Source organism: Crassostrea angulata, chromosome 8 (genome assembly GCF_025612915.1).
Source record: "Crassostrea angulata isolate pt1a10 chromosome 8, ASM2561291v2, whole genome shotgun sequence".
Taxonomy (NCBI): Eukaryota; Metazoa; Mollusca; class Bivalvia; order Ostreida; family Ostreidae; genus Magallana; species Magallana angulata.
In genome coordinates this window covers 19,025,605-19,039,805 of record NC_069118.1, presented here as the reverse complement: position 1 = coordinate 19,039,805, position 14,201 = coordinate 19,025,605, and the positions used below count along the sequence as shown (strand labels likewise).

Genomic DNA, 14,201 nt, shown 5'->3' with positions numbered 1-14,201 from the left:
GAACCCTCTATGATGCTATGTGCCTTAATGGCATTGGCGGATCCAGAGGGGGGTTCCGGGGGTCGGAACCCCCCCCCCCCCCTTTCTCTGGGACATATGAATTTTTTTGAAAACGTTTAATGCCTATTTAAAGGCAATTTTTCCCACTTATGATAGAAATACTGTAATTATCTCGAATAAATGCTTTTAAAATTGCTATTTAAAGAATTTCGTATTGTTTTGTTTCCAAGAATCGGAAATTCTGTTACAAAAATACCGTGTAAGGGGTTAACCATTATGAAAATGGACAACTTTTCAAAACTTTTCTAAATATGATCGCATCTGATCTGTACTAGTGCCGGATGATGTTAGCGCACTCATTACAGAGGTTACATCAAGTTCTCTTGGACGACAATTGCTTTTACCATTGTATTACACACGTATAATCTTTTCAGCAGATAAATTATCCCCGTTCTTTTGTCATATCCTATCATTTAGACCTTTATTTAAGAAGGCAATCGATAGAAATCAAAATTGATAAATAGTTCAGAATTTAAAAACATCAAAGACATAAAAAAATTACCAAAATATTCATTTTTATAATTGTTTTGTTTGTCGCAATTTGTCTGAGTTATTTTTTGTTTCTTAGTGTTTCTTTTCTATCAAGCATAGACGTGTGCACTTTCTCATTGCTTGAAACTTAGGTTTCTTAAGGCTAGATATTATGCATATCCTCCTTACCTAAACCAACACGCCAAAACGCTCAATAATGCAGTGCACTCTGGTGTTGAAATAGATGTGAAATAGATAGGATATAGTGATGAGATAAATGTTTATTTGTTAAATACAGTTGTATAACGCACTGAAAAAGTTCAAAAAGTCCTTTTTTATTGACAAATGATGAATTTTGCACATATTGATTTTCATCAAATGGAACCCCTCCCCCCCTTTTCGAAATTGCTGGATCCGCCTCTGCTAATGGATTAGCCCCCCTAGCCCCCCGGTTCCTACGCCTATGCCGTATGATTATTGTCACGCTTGTCTGATTATAAGTACCTAACTATAGTGCATGAGGTGCCTGCATGTATTCTATATATAAGAGTTCGTGGTTTTAAAAAAGCACATTTTTTCGTAACGAATTTAATAAACTGGAAAGAATCTAGCAATCTTTTGTTCTGTTTGCATGATCCGGCCGTTCGCGTAACGTAACAGTTTCATTACACGAACATGAAGTTTTATCAAATAAAACATTATTAGAAATATCTTATTTTAAAAAGAACTAAGGATATAATTAAAGTAATTAAAGCTTTTAAATCTCAATTTTCAGTTTCATATTTATTTCTGGACCTCTATTAAGACCCAAATATGACATTGGGGTGTAAGCAGACTTGAACATTGAAAATAAAATGAATATTGAAGTTGTTGTTACATAAACAGCATTTAATTGAGGATAAGAAAACTAGATTCTGTCATATTAACTTTTAATACCATAAATATGTCATACTTCATGAAAATGTTTATGAATTTTTAAAAAAAAATGCACAAAACTTAATAGTTCCATCTTATATTATTGAGGCATGATTCGGGGGTGGGGGGGGGTTAGAAAATTCAAATTTATTAGATTTACGTGGTAAATTTACCGAAAATAGTCCTGCCTCGGCCCACCCTCAGCAAACACAATTATCCTTCGGACCCCCTTTCTTTCGAAAAGAAAAGAAAACAAAATCCACGCATAAAATGCAATCAACATGATTCAAAATCATACTAAATTTAACCTTATTTAATATCATATAATTACTGATTGGGATCGTGTGCGTGTTGCAAGATGTTATACACATGCCACATCTGTACAATATATCGGTCTGGTTGGTTTTTTTTTAAATAATTGAATATTTTCTCTGTTTCAAATTTTAAGTCAATAAAACCCAACATCACAATGGGATCAATTATCTCCTGATTGAATGAAAATGACAGAATTTTAAGTACACGAACGAATAAATACTTGTCGAGTTACTTAAGATATCAACTAAAAACTGGTTCTTGTGTCAGAAAACAAGAACTAGTTCAGTGAAACCTCATTGCTCGTAAGTAAATAAATAGATACTGTTTTTCACATGCCAGTCTTTTAATCGACAGCAGCTGTTGAAATGAAAAGGCTTCAAGTATAAATTTCACTTAAAATTAAGCACAGTTTCTCCTAAGTTGCAGAATTATCGCGATACTTGTTTTTTAACTCGAATTTTCTCAGTCATTAATGCATTCTTCTTTCATGCCTGTCAAACATGTGGTCCGTTATAGTTCTACCAGTGGTACCATCTTTCAATATACCATTTTTGCAGTTGGATGACAATGGTACAAATTGTATCAATAAACCTGAACAGTTTTGGCATACTAATGCTATATATCGCATAGCCCCCTAACTCCGTCACTACCCTAACTCCGTCACTTTCGGGAAACTCCTCGCCGTTTGAAATCAAGTACGATTATGACGTCATTTTTTACATGTCAAAAATCTTCAATCAAATGTCAACAATTTGCAACGGTTAAATTTAAGAATGTGTCAAAAAATAACAGAATTAAACCTTGTTCATTTTATGCACCATTTATTGTGTGAAATCGGCTAAAACTTTTTCACGGGTGCACTAAAACATCGATATTTCTGACATGCGGGCCCATTCGATCATTTATGGTGGTCAGCCATTTTTAGAGAGGTCAAGATGAAACATTTCACATGTAATAGATTTTTGATTAAAGTAATTAATACATTTTTTCAGTCCGCAATAGCCTTTATGCACTACTCTTGATAATAACGTCAAATCGCTCATGCCGTAATTTTTGCCTTATACAGGGTATAGATATATCCGCTATATCGCTATTTGGAATAAGCTACATTTCTAAAAATTTAATAAATAAATAATATAATAAGTAATATATTTATTAATGATATTAAATATTTGAAATATGTAAGGACATAAATCAAACGGCATCCATACATTCTGAAAAGGCCATTGTGATTGTTGTTACATGGACCCATTTTTTATTCTGGCGAGCATTTCATTTCGATGAAATTAAATACAATTTAAATTGTATGCACCACTTTTACTTATTATAACTTGGCCTAGATACGAATTGAGTTTAAACTAAATTGTTAATGTGTCTTCATTCCCTGCCATATCGTAGAGCATGTGGGTGACGGAGTTAGGTTCATAAGATATAACAGGCACGCGTGATAAACGTCGTATTCAGAGGGCTTATTTGAATAAAAATAAAAATATTTTTGTTAATAATTTTATAAATTATATTGTTTCAGATTATATTTAGTGATTGCAAATGATAAAAACCACAAAAAATAAATTGCAGAGAAACGCGGAATGTTTTCTGCTTATGGTGACAGAGTTTGGGTACTCGGGGATATACCTGTCTCTGATTTTACCAATGTTACCAATTGGAGTCAAATGGAAACGTTGGTAAAATTAATTCAGTTTTGTAAACATGTTAAACAACAAACATTTTTTTACTACCCTATTCATACAAATGACAGATGTCTGACGTACCCGGTTTAACGATAGAATTCGTCCCATATACTCGCTTTGTAGCAAATAAAAGAATTATGTCGCGCTGTATCTCGCCTAAATTTTCATATGATTGGTCTCAAATACCTACAATGTTGCTCTTTTATAATCCCATATTACCACATTAACTGTTTTTGCAACGAAATCGCTGCCACTTTTAATATCACATTTGAAAATTCGCTGTTTATGGTCGTCATGTTAAAATCTGATAGTGCTGAAACGAATGTTCGAATATTCGCGAATGAATAGTAAATTTCTAATATTCGAATGTATATTTAGCATTCGAATATTCGATTACATGTTAAACACCCATATCAAGCACTGTAAACTATGCAGCATCGTGTTATTTCATTTTACTCGGAACGAAAGTAAATATAAAGCCATCTATGACTGCCATGCTTGGTAGAGTCTATTACTTAACCCAGTAATAGACTCTTCCGCCATGCTTGTTTACCTTGAAAGTAAAAGCAGGGTTTACATCGAACGGAGACAAACATTCTAGCTTTTTCAATTCATGTCAGACGCTGAAGAAAATAATTGCTTAACTGTTTGAACGAGTGTAAGCTACGGAGAGTTAATATCGAAAGGTACATCGAAAGTTTTTTTTAAAAGATACCTCGATATTATTTGTTTTGATTTTTTAAATAAACACAACATTTCCGGAGTTATGAGCGTTATCAGTTTTCTGTTTAATACTATATCAAACATGGCGGAAATATTTGGACTGACTTACGAAGTTACGTATTGGTCTCATACAGGAGTCAGGACTGCAGTATATTATTAAAGAAGTAATAAATCTTTTGATTGTAGTTGATGGAAATTTTTTAAAAATCAGTATATTATTATTTGCTTCAAAAATTAAATGCGCACCCAATTCAATGGATACTCATGCATTAAGTGTCAACTTCGAACTGACATGTTTAAGCAGTCTACACATACACCCACTTCGTAATACAAACTATCATATATGCTTAATACATTGTCTATGACGTCTACGAATATTCGAATACGAATCGAATAGTACTCACGAATATTCGAATACTGATTTATGGTATTCGTTTCAGCACTAAAATCTGAGACATTCCGAGTGCTATTTCCGACAAAATGGCAGGCAAATTCAAACGCGTATTTTAACAAATTCCTTGGTACGGTTCATTAAATGGATATTTTGTTGACTAATCTACATATGCATGTTCAAAAAGTTTTGTAATGTATAAAAATGTGTTTTTCCTCTGCATATTATATTAAACAGACTGAAAATCGACGCAAAGCTGATCCGCTTCGCGGCTGCTACATTGCAAGTATATGGGACGAATTCTTACTGTGACCTGAGCGTAGCCTGGTCACAGTAAGATTCTTCTTTCTATCCAATCATCAGAGAGTAAAACCGGAATCCAACGTCTTGATTTTCGCTACCATGTCTATAAATAGTTGTGACGTCTTTTACCAATATTTCCCACACTCTAGATTGTCTGCAGAAAAATATACCATTGGCAAAAAAAACATTGATAGCAATAACATGCCAATGGTCATTAATTTTACCAATAGCAACTTTTGTCTACCAAAAGTTCAACTATGAATGCACCCAGGCAAATAAACACATTTGCTTTGTTTGTAAGGCATTCTATATACCGGTATACGCTTCTTGCAATGCCTTAAAATTTTCTACAGAGATTTTCAGTTTGATATTTTCATTTTTAGACAGTATATATATTTTTATGCCCCGCTTTGAAGATAGGAGGGCAAATTGCTTTGCTGCTGTGCATCTGTCTCTCTGTCAGTCGACTGGTCTATGATAGGTATACATTTTCTATTGTAGATGGCTAAATTTTCCAGAGCACCTAAGCTTCGTGAATTAGGTCCATATTGGAGGTCACAACTTCAAGGAATATTTTGTGTGTACAAACCTCCAGATTATTCATATGCTGAACTCTGCAAAACATTCAGAAAGATTTTATTGGATGATTTAAACCAACTGCCATGTTATCCTGGGGAAAAATTGCATAAAAATGCATTTAATTCACGTGCTGTTCTACTTAATGCACAACAACATAAGACATTGAAAGAAGACTGGAAGCTTCGTTTATCGGTGGTTGATACAGAGAACGGAAGTGAAAACACATATTCTAATGATTCAAAGTTGACAGTTACTGATGAAGATGAAAGGCAAAGTTCTTCAATGTCTAAAAATCCCACAAATCTTGAATTGCATTCTAATAATAACAATGCAATATCAACTAGTCAAAATTTACTTAAAGGAAACTCTTTATTTTCGAGCAAACTCAAAGACCTGATTATTCCACCACTCACAAAAAGGAATGCTTTTCAGCACAGGTTTGTCAGTGGTGACATGTACGAAGCACAGGATATAAAAGTCCTTCCCCTTTATGACGGACTAGATAAAGAGTGCTCCGGAGTTGTGCCCATGTGTGTGGGCTTCCAGAACAGTACATCATATTCTTTGAGGGACAACCTGGAAATGAAACTCTACATTCGAGTCTACCATTTGTCAGGCACCCTGGGATGGACAACATTGGACAACACTGCATTTTCCAAAAAAATCAAACGCCATTCTTACGAGCATGTCGGAAAAGCGGACGTGGACAAGATGTGTAGTTTGGCACAAAACATGCATCAGTGGAGGATGTTGAACTATGCGGGAGTAGTTCCTGGCTCACAGGAAGCCTACGAATTGCTGGAGAAAGGACTCGTGAAGCCGAAAAACCCCCTGACACCACCATTGATATATGGTGTTCGATGCATCAATTTTGAACCTCCAAACTTCACACTGGAAGTACATTGTGTCAATGAAAGCTACACTTTCTTGAGAGACTTCATTTACAAAATAGGTGTGTCTTTGCGCTCTTCCGCTTACTGTTCAAAAATTCGTCGGATACGATATGGACCAATTTGTCTAGAACATGCCCTGGTAGCAGACGAGTGGAACTTGAAGAAAGTGTGTGCTAGTATCAAACAGTGTAACAAACTGCTCCTGAGAAAAAAGGAACAAAGTATGAAGGACAAACATTCTGTCAGTGAAGAGTTAGATCCTGCAGCTTTTGAGAAATTGAAAACCACATAAATGTATAGCAATAAATTACAAAATTCCGAGAAAAGTACTTTTGTTTTATTGATGACAGATATTCATAGATGATAAACAACATTAATGTAATATTGCTTTGGAACTTAATGGTACAAGTTACGGAAGATTTGTATTAATGTGATTATTTTCATTATCATGCCCTTCTTCGTCTTGACAAAACCCCAGTAGCTCAGATCCTAAATCACCATCGTCATTGTTGTCGTCTGAATTTTCATCTGACTGGTCGGATCCAAGCTGAAAGTAAATTGAATGATGGGAGGGAGGGGAGAGATTTACATGATGATGACGGTGCTGTTCGGGGGACTTTGAGAGCCTGCTACAGTTTGATAGCGCAGACTTTAGGGATTTGACATCTAGGGCTGGGCTGACGCTGTCTTTGGTGGGGTACAGGCCAGCTTCATCCTCCACTGCCCGGTAAATGGAGGGGGTGGAGTATTTACCACTCCCATTTCTCTTGATGCATTGGAACTGTAGAGATTTTTTCAGTTTTTGAAAGTTCGTAGTTGATTTCCTCTGTTTTGGTGGATCTATAAAAAATAATTTCTTTTTCAAATGATGTCATGAAGTATACTATACCAAATGATTATTGAACAATGGCACACAGAACAGATACTAGTTTTCATACACACATGATTTTTTTTTTAAATCACAAGTTAACCATTGTGTTTACCTATTGATAGTACACATTCTGATATTGTGGACTGTGGTATGTTTTCAGCCAAGCACATGTCACGCAACTCATGGATAATATTCTGTGGGAGGAAAAAGAGGGAGGGGCATATGACAACGGTTTAACAAATACAACTTACAAGTGTGCAAATCTTAAGTCTTACATCTAGTTCTATGGATTGGTTTATAATACATGTTTTAATTATATGTAAAACTTGAAACATATTGTCTACAGTGAAAATTATTTAATTTGTTGATTACCTTGTAGTACAAATTTTTTTCCACAGCAAATTCTAATTTCTTTTGAACTTTCTTCTTCTGTTTGTATTCCATCTTCAGCTTCAAGTGTGCACGGTCCATGACTGCTATCACAAAGCCTATCAAGAATAAACAAATATTCTGAAAAGGCAGTTTTGATTTAAGAATAGTTTTGCAAATGATAAGTACATGTAAGTAATTGAAAAGTGTCAAGGGAGATACATGTAACTCTTAATGCTCAAATTTTTGCTCTCCCTTTAATTACCGGTACATGTCCAAAAATATTTGACTTCATGTTGATAAGTGAAGAGGAAGACTGTAGCTTTAGTAGTGTACTCGTAGATATTTGAACCAGTTGTGACATTTGTGAATTTATATAACTGACAGAAGGTATTGAAGGCAGGGGTGGTATTACAACAACTTTATATGCATTCAATGTGTTTTAATTTGACATGAAATAAGTAAAAGCTAGTCCATCTAATTTTTTATTCTTAATATATACATTTGGTCAGACTAAGTTTGGCCGCTCTTAACATTCTACTATTCAATATTTATTTAATCAGTCAAACTTCATTATCTTGAACTAGATGGGATTGTTAAAAAAATCTTTAAAAAAAAGATATCTGAGTATTCAAGATATCAAGGGTAAAAAGTTAAGAAATAAGTGCATGGTTTGGACTTGCAAATCACTATAACATATCCATTGTATTCGAAATACTAGTGTCGATGTTTGAGATATAGAAAATTAGCTGTATATTTATTTTCTATATGTGGTGTGTAATAAAATAATGTCCTTTATTTATACAGGATGGCACAATTAGCTTACAAAAACTAGTTCACACTGTGGTCCTGAAAATGTATTTACAGACAGCAACTGTATACAGAAACTGATAGAACATACAAAACATGTATGAGATAATTAAATGTGTAGATATGTAGGACTCACTGTTGGCCACCCTGAGCACCCTCCAGGGGACGAGGAAGGCCAGGATCTGCACGGCCTCCTCTAGGGGGTACGCCATCATCCCCTGGATGTAGACGAGATCCACCACAAAGGAGGCGATCACTACCACCCCGTCCAACAACTGAACAAAGAAGACGACATCGTGTGATTAATAATCATAATGATATAAATAAATTTATCATTTATCAATATACATTATACATGTATCAGTTTTATGGCCCGTCTTCTTACCGGGTATTTACAGGAATATCACATACCTGCACATCATCCAGAATTTGGGGGTTGGGTCAGAGTATGAGGGATAATTTTGTCGGGGGGGGAAAGGGGGGGGGTCCGATCCGCGCGTACATATCGAACCCCGAACCACTCATAATGATATTGTCTTTTACTAATTAGCAATTTTTAATTGTTAACGATTCGATGACTATGATTAGAACTTTATCAATCTGATTGGATTAATCATTAACTCATTAATTATTTAAAATATTGTTAATTAGTAGAAGACAATATTATCAATATATGTTATCAGCATTATTATAGTATTTTAATTACAATTCAGCTTAGAGTCGGCACCTGTGATTGATAAAATAAAACCTTTCACTCAAAAACTCACCTCCAGCTTCTTGCTAAACAATCGAGGGCCGTAACAGAATATTTTCAGCAGGACCTTGGTAAAGAAAAATTAATACATCATGGTCTGTAATCCTATACAAATAATATCAGTGGCATCGAAACTCGGAAGCAAATTGAAAGTGGAGTGGCTAGACTTACAATGTAGGTTATTGTCATGCTTATATATAACTTTGCACGAAAAGCTCCCACCCCCGGTTCCGACGCCTATAAATGTTTAATTGTATTTATCAGAACGAGCGCAAATGATAGTCTGCAATACTTTCTCAGTACCCCACTTTCTGTGTTCTTTATTATGAAGATTATTACATGTAGCAATTTATTTTCAATCACTTTTTAATCATGCATCGATATCTTGAATTATTTTTGTTACGGTGCGGCATATCCTAGACCTTTCCGCTCCCGTTTTATTATAGAGTTGCGCATGCTGCTGGGATATTCTCACCACTTCATCAAAATACGGCACCGTGAAATATCTAAGAACTGCGAACGATAGCATTGTCTAGCCGCCTAACTACATGTAATTAAAAGTCATTTTTTGAAAATTGTTTATTTAAAGTTATTATTAATTTTTTAAATAATGTAAACATTTATGTATATTTTCATTAAATATTTATAAAAGATGTGGTCAAACAAAGAGAGATAACTTTGTATTTTGGGTTAAAATAGCTCATTTCATAATAGAAAATGTAATTAACAGATATGAATTAAAATGAAATTTTACTTTAATATTTAACGTAAACATGTAATTATTAAGTTTTGATGCACATATCGGCCGCTAAATAATATTTTCCTCACTCATAGAGACCAAGTTTAATGAAATCCCCGTAAGCAAAACTTTTGCTTAAAAATTAATAATTTGACTACAAATTTTATTTTGATATAAATCAATTAGGATTTGATCATACTTTTTAGTAGATAAATTTGTTTTTGAATATCTGACAAAAATTTCGAAATATTTGGATGTAAAATGTAGCCGGGAAACGGACATTAGCGTTCACAGTTCTTCAATATGATTTTGGGTTGTACATATGCATGTATTTTTAAAGTAAAAAATCACTTCTTACCATAAGTGTAAGTACACCCAGAATTGCGATGCTAGCTTTGTGGAATGCGTACGCCACCTTTTCTTCCGTTGAATGCTCAGTGCTTTCTCCCTGAAGGAAGCGAGGTACGTTTTCCCGGACAAACGGATCCGGTCCATGTATCGTGTAGTTCGATACCGCCGTGCCGTTGGCGATATCGTGCGTATCGTTAGTGTATACGCTCCGATACATCACCGATAAGATCCGATTATAGAAAATATCGATATCCTGATGACCCAGGTCTCCGAAGTAGAGGGCGAAGTTTTCGGTCAGGATGGTCGCAAAGCGGACTGTCAAAATCTTTGTCTTTTCCACCATTTCTAGGAAGCAAATTTACTGACTGTTAAGTTAAACATCACTATAGTGGCGTATAGCTAAGTGTTGTAATTTTTTGTGCGCTTTTTTTCTAATTATTTTGTTCTGTTTCTTTGTTATTTTCTCTTTTGTCTACATGACAACTAATAACTTGGAACAGAAAATTGAAGCAAAAAATGAAGAAAAAAAAACTACACTAACAGATACCAAAAAATCAAGTTTTTTTTTGGGGGGGGGGGGGGATACGAATGACAAAACTGTTGTCTTTTACTAAATAATTATTATTTTTCATATTTTCAATGAGTCCATGGATGGTCTTCCCAACTTTTTGGCCAAATGCGCTTATTACGTGTATCAAATGATTAGGAGAAGTCCTGAATAAAGATGACTAATGAAGATCATTGAAGTTTTACGTCCGTGCGGTTTTATTTTAAATATGGAATTTTTAAAGTCACCGACACGGGGACACGTACACTCTGTGTTGAAAATAGAACCATTTTTACAAGAGCTTGGACTTTGAGTAGTTGTGTCAAACAACATTGTGACGTAGGCCTGTCTATTTTATTGCTGGCTACTCAGCCATGGCTCTTTAACACGATTTGTCTGGCTTTTGAGTTAAATAACTTGTTTTGGCGCAAAAAATATCTAGTTGCATCCAACCGAAAGCCCAAGGCCTTGTTAAAACGGTTCTACGATTTCGTAAAAAATTTACCAAAGAAATTCTTTCTTTAAATTGTTCTTTTGTTTCGGGGTGTAAAAGTCACCAGCACACGTGTTCATACGGAGCGCGCATGATGCTACATGAACGTACATAAGTTAATTGATTACCTAACAATTTGACAACAATTTGATAGAAACTTGGACCACACTTTATCAGTTAATCTGCAGACAAAAATAGGTGGTATTGAGCAATCTCATACAATCCTTGTTCGTTAACTTTTTCACCTATACAATTTACAAAATAGGTCAATTACTTACAAGAGCAATAAATAAATTAAATGACAAAACATAAAGACGTTGATTTTAGCAAACAAGACAGAAAGTAAATAGCTGATGTAATGTTACATAACACTCACTCCGAAAAGTAAATTGAGACATTCCATTGTATTTAAAGAAGAATTTGATAGCCTTACTAAAATGTTTACTGATTAAAAAAAAAATCAAATTCAATCAAGTACACGAGTGTCTAATCTAGATTGATAAAAAATAAAATTCAGTAAATGCAATTGTACGCCTGAATCATTCTAATACTACAGTTGTATTTCTGTTGAGCGGCGTTTCGTAACAATTGTTATCTAACTGCAAAACAGGTACAGGAGTTTTAATGTGTCCTTTACAGATTTTAGAGCATTAAGAGCCCAAAAAAGCACGAGAGCCGGAAACTAGTAAGACACATTTTAACAAGAATTATACTTTCAAATACGACTATTAACCGATGCCCAAAAGCATCCCCATGATATTTTACCATCTAGGTAAATTAAGTTAGATTCAGGGACCCTTTTTGAGTCAGTCACAAGTTCAGTCAATTAAAAGCACAGGTATTTCAACGGAAACATATCTTATGTTGAATAAAACATCAAATTCAAAAGTACCTTTAACTATTTTTTTCCTCAGATATGATAATCAAATTTGATGAAAAAAAATTAATACATTTAAATAGAAATTGCAAACATACATGTATGTAAAATACAAATTGAATGTAACGAGTGCGAATTATAAAACACAAACGAACGTGTAAATACATTTTTTTTAAACAATTACTAAAGATACCAAACACATGTACGAACTTTGTAAGATAATTACATAATCTTAAATATTTATAGAATACCCCCAAAAAGTTTGGCCTCGAAAGCAAGAGACAATGCAATTTTCTTTTTGAAGAAGTGAATAAAGGCTTTGCTCGAGGTCCACTTTTCCCCAAGAGAACTAGAGTCAGACAGTACCTTTGACAAAGTGGATGTCCAGCATCAGTTCTCCCAGCACCAGCCCACAGTCTATTACGTTCAGTACCACTACCATCAGCAGCACTTTCTTACTGTGCAGAATCTTGGCCACAGAGTCCCTTAGTCTAAGTGTTCAAAATTATGAAGTTTGTTACAAAATTGAGACAAGTGAAATTTTCGAAAATAAGTTAATCGTACATGAATACGAGTGATTAAATTTTGTACATTTACATATCTATGCGTAATTTCTTTTCTACTAACATGTGATAAACGTGTATTTGAGCTCGCTCTCTCTCTCTCTCTCTCTCTCTCTCTCTCTCTCTCTCTCTCTCTCTCTCTCTCTCTCTTACACGGCAGTCGTAGTGTCCGGTTGTACAGCATCCCTCTCCAGTTCTCTCTCCAAATGATCTTCAACGTCATGCAATGAAAAGTCTGGCATGGACAATTTCCTGGCCAGGTCATCAACGGCCTGAAAAAAAAAGATAAGAAGTGCATCAACAGAAAGCATACATTAACATTTGCATTCGACGATTATTGTTTAATTTGCAACTCTTTTAACTAATATATAGCTGACTGATAAAAATGATAAAGTTTATAATCATATACATAATTTTCATCGTATGGTACTCGAATCCAAAAAGGGGGGGGTTCCGAATTGTGTTTGCCCGTCAGTGGTACCTAGTGGGTTCGAGTTCTAATTTCATATAGTAATTATACTAACTAAAGAATTGTTTGGAGTTCAAGAATCTTCATTGTCTGAAGAACTCTGTTTATTTCAGGTTTTTTCTTTTTTGGCTCAAAACCGCATGAACTCTGTACACTTTACATATAGTACATACAATTTATGTTTAGTACATTTTATATAAAGTACTTTTCATACATAGTTAAAAACCTACCTTGATAGCCTTATACGGCTTGGAGGGGCGGCGGCCCGTCCCCCCAAAGTTCTGTGGCGGTGCCCCAGAAGATCCCACCGTCATTTTTTTTCCTGTATGTCTAAACACCTCACACGGTCAATGCAGCAAAGCTTTAAGTCCCCAATACATCAACTTATCTGTCTACATAAAGGACAATATAGTTTGACAGTTCGTCCAATGACGTCCAATGATGTTCATCTTGTAGATATGTGTGAAACTGGCGCTGTCCTTAAGAATTAATGGCCCGGGGGTCGATTTTACACGCTTGTCTCAGGAATAAAAACGATTTGATGTATGTCGAGATAAAAAACGAATATATGTCAATATATTTTTTTCAGATGAAGTGTTTGCGTCATTGGTTATATTTAAAAGGAATAAATGTTATAAATAGAACGGTCCTTAGAAAACACCTTTTCTTTTCACTCATTTCCTCGTACACATGCACTTGAAGACAGGGACGTGACAAGGAAGGGGGGGGGGGGGGGGCAAGGAGCAGTGCTTACCCAATTTCTTTTCGACAGACGTTTAAATTTACATATCATAGAAAGTTTGAGTTTGGAATGGGTTGCCTCCCCCATATCTTAACAGTCTTTTCTGTTTAGTGAAAATTAACGTATTAATGAAAATTATTGAAAAAGACCACACCACCACCATTGGTCAGTTCAGTTGAGATTTGCAAGCTTATATAAGGTCTAATTTTGAGATAAGCCTGCATGCTCCCATTGAAAACATCGCTGTGTATCTGCTTGCACACATGTTATACCAA

General features: G+C 34.8%; 2 protein-coding genes across 3 annotated transcripts; one reads left to right on the top strand and one right to left on the bottom strand.

The window, feature by feature from the left end:
* The first annotated feature begins 1,992 nt into the window (after positions 1-1,992).
* On the top strand, positions 1,993-6,765 carry LOC128161426 (pseudouridylate synthase TRUB2, mitochondrial-like). 2 transcript variants are annotated; one of them, XM_052824710.1, is made up of 2 exons: positions 1,993-2,063; positions 5,371-6,765. In XM_052824710.1, the coding sequence occupies exon 2, from the start codon at positions 5,371-5,373 to the stop codon at positions 6,631-6,633; it is 1,263 nt and encodes a 420-aa protein (XP_052680670.1). In that variant the 5' UTR covers positions 1,993-2,063; the 3' UTR covers positions 6,634-6,765. The 2 variants fall into 2 exon arrangements, with proteins under 2 accessions (XP_052680670.1, XP_052680669.1); XM_052824709.1 differs by having other exon boundaries at positions 2,012-2,067.
* Positions 6,664-13,565, bottom strand: LOC128161422 (uncharacterized). The gene is made up of 9 exons (XM_052824704.1): positions 13,415-13,565; positions 12,869-12,987; positions 12,519-12,643; positions 10,243-10,580; positions 9,159-9,212; positions 8,528-8,666; positions 7,585-7,700; positions 7,325-7,406; positions 6,664-7,181 (listed from the first exon to the last, which is right to left on the bottom strand). The coding sequence occupies exons 1-9, from the start codon at positions 13,496-13,498 to the stop codon at positions 6,751-6,753; spliced, it is 1,488 nt and encodes a 495-aa protein (XP_052680664.1). The 5' UTR covers positions 13,499-13,565; the 3' UTR covers positions 6,664-6,750.
* Positions 13,566-14,201: the final 636 nt, after the last annotated feature.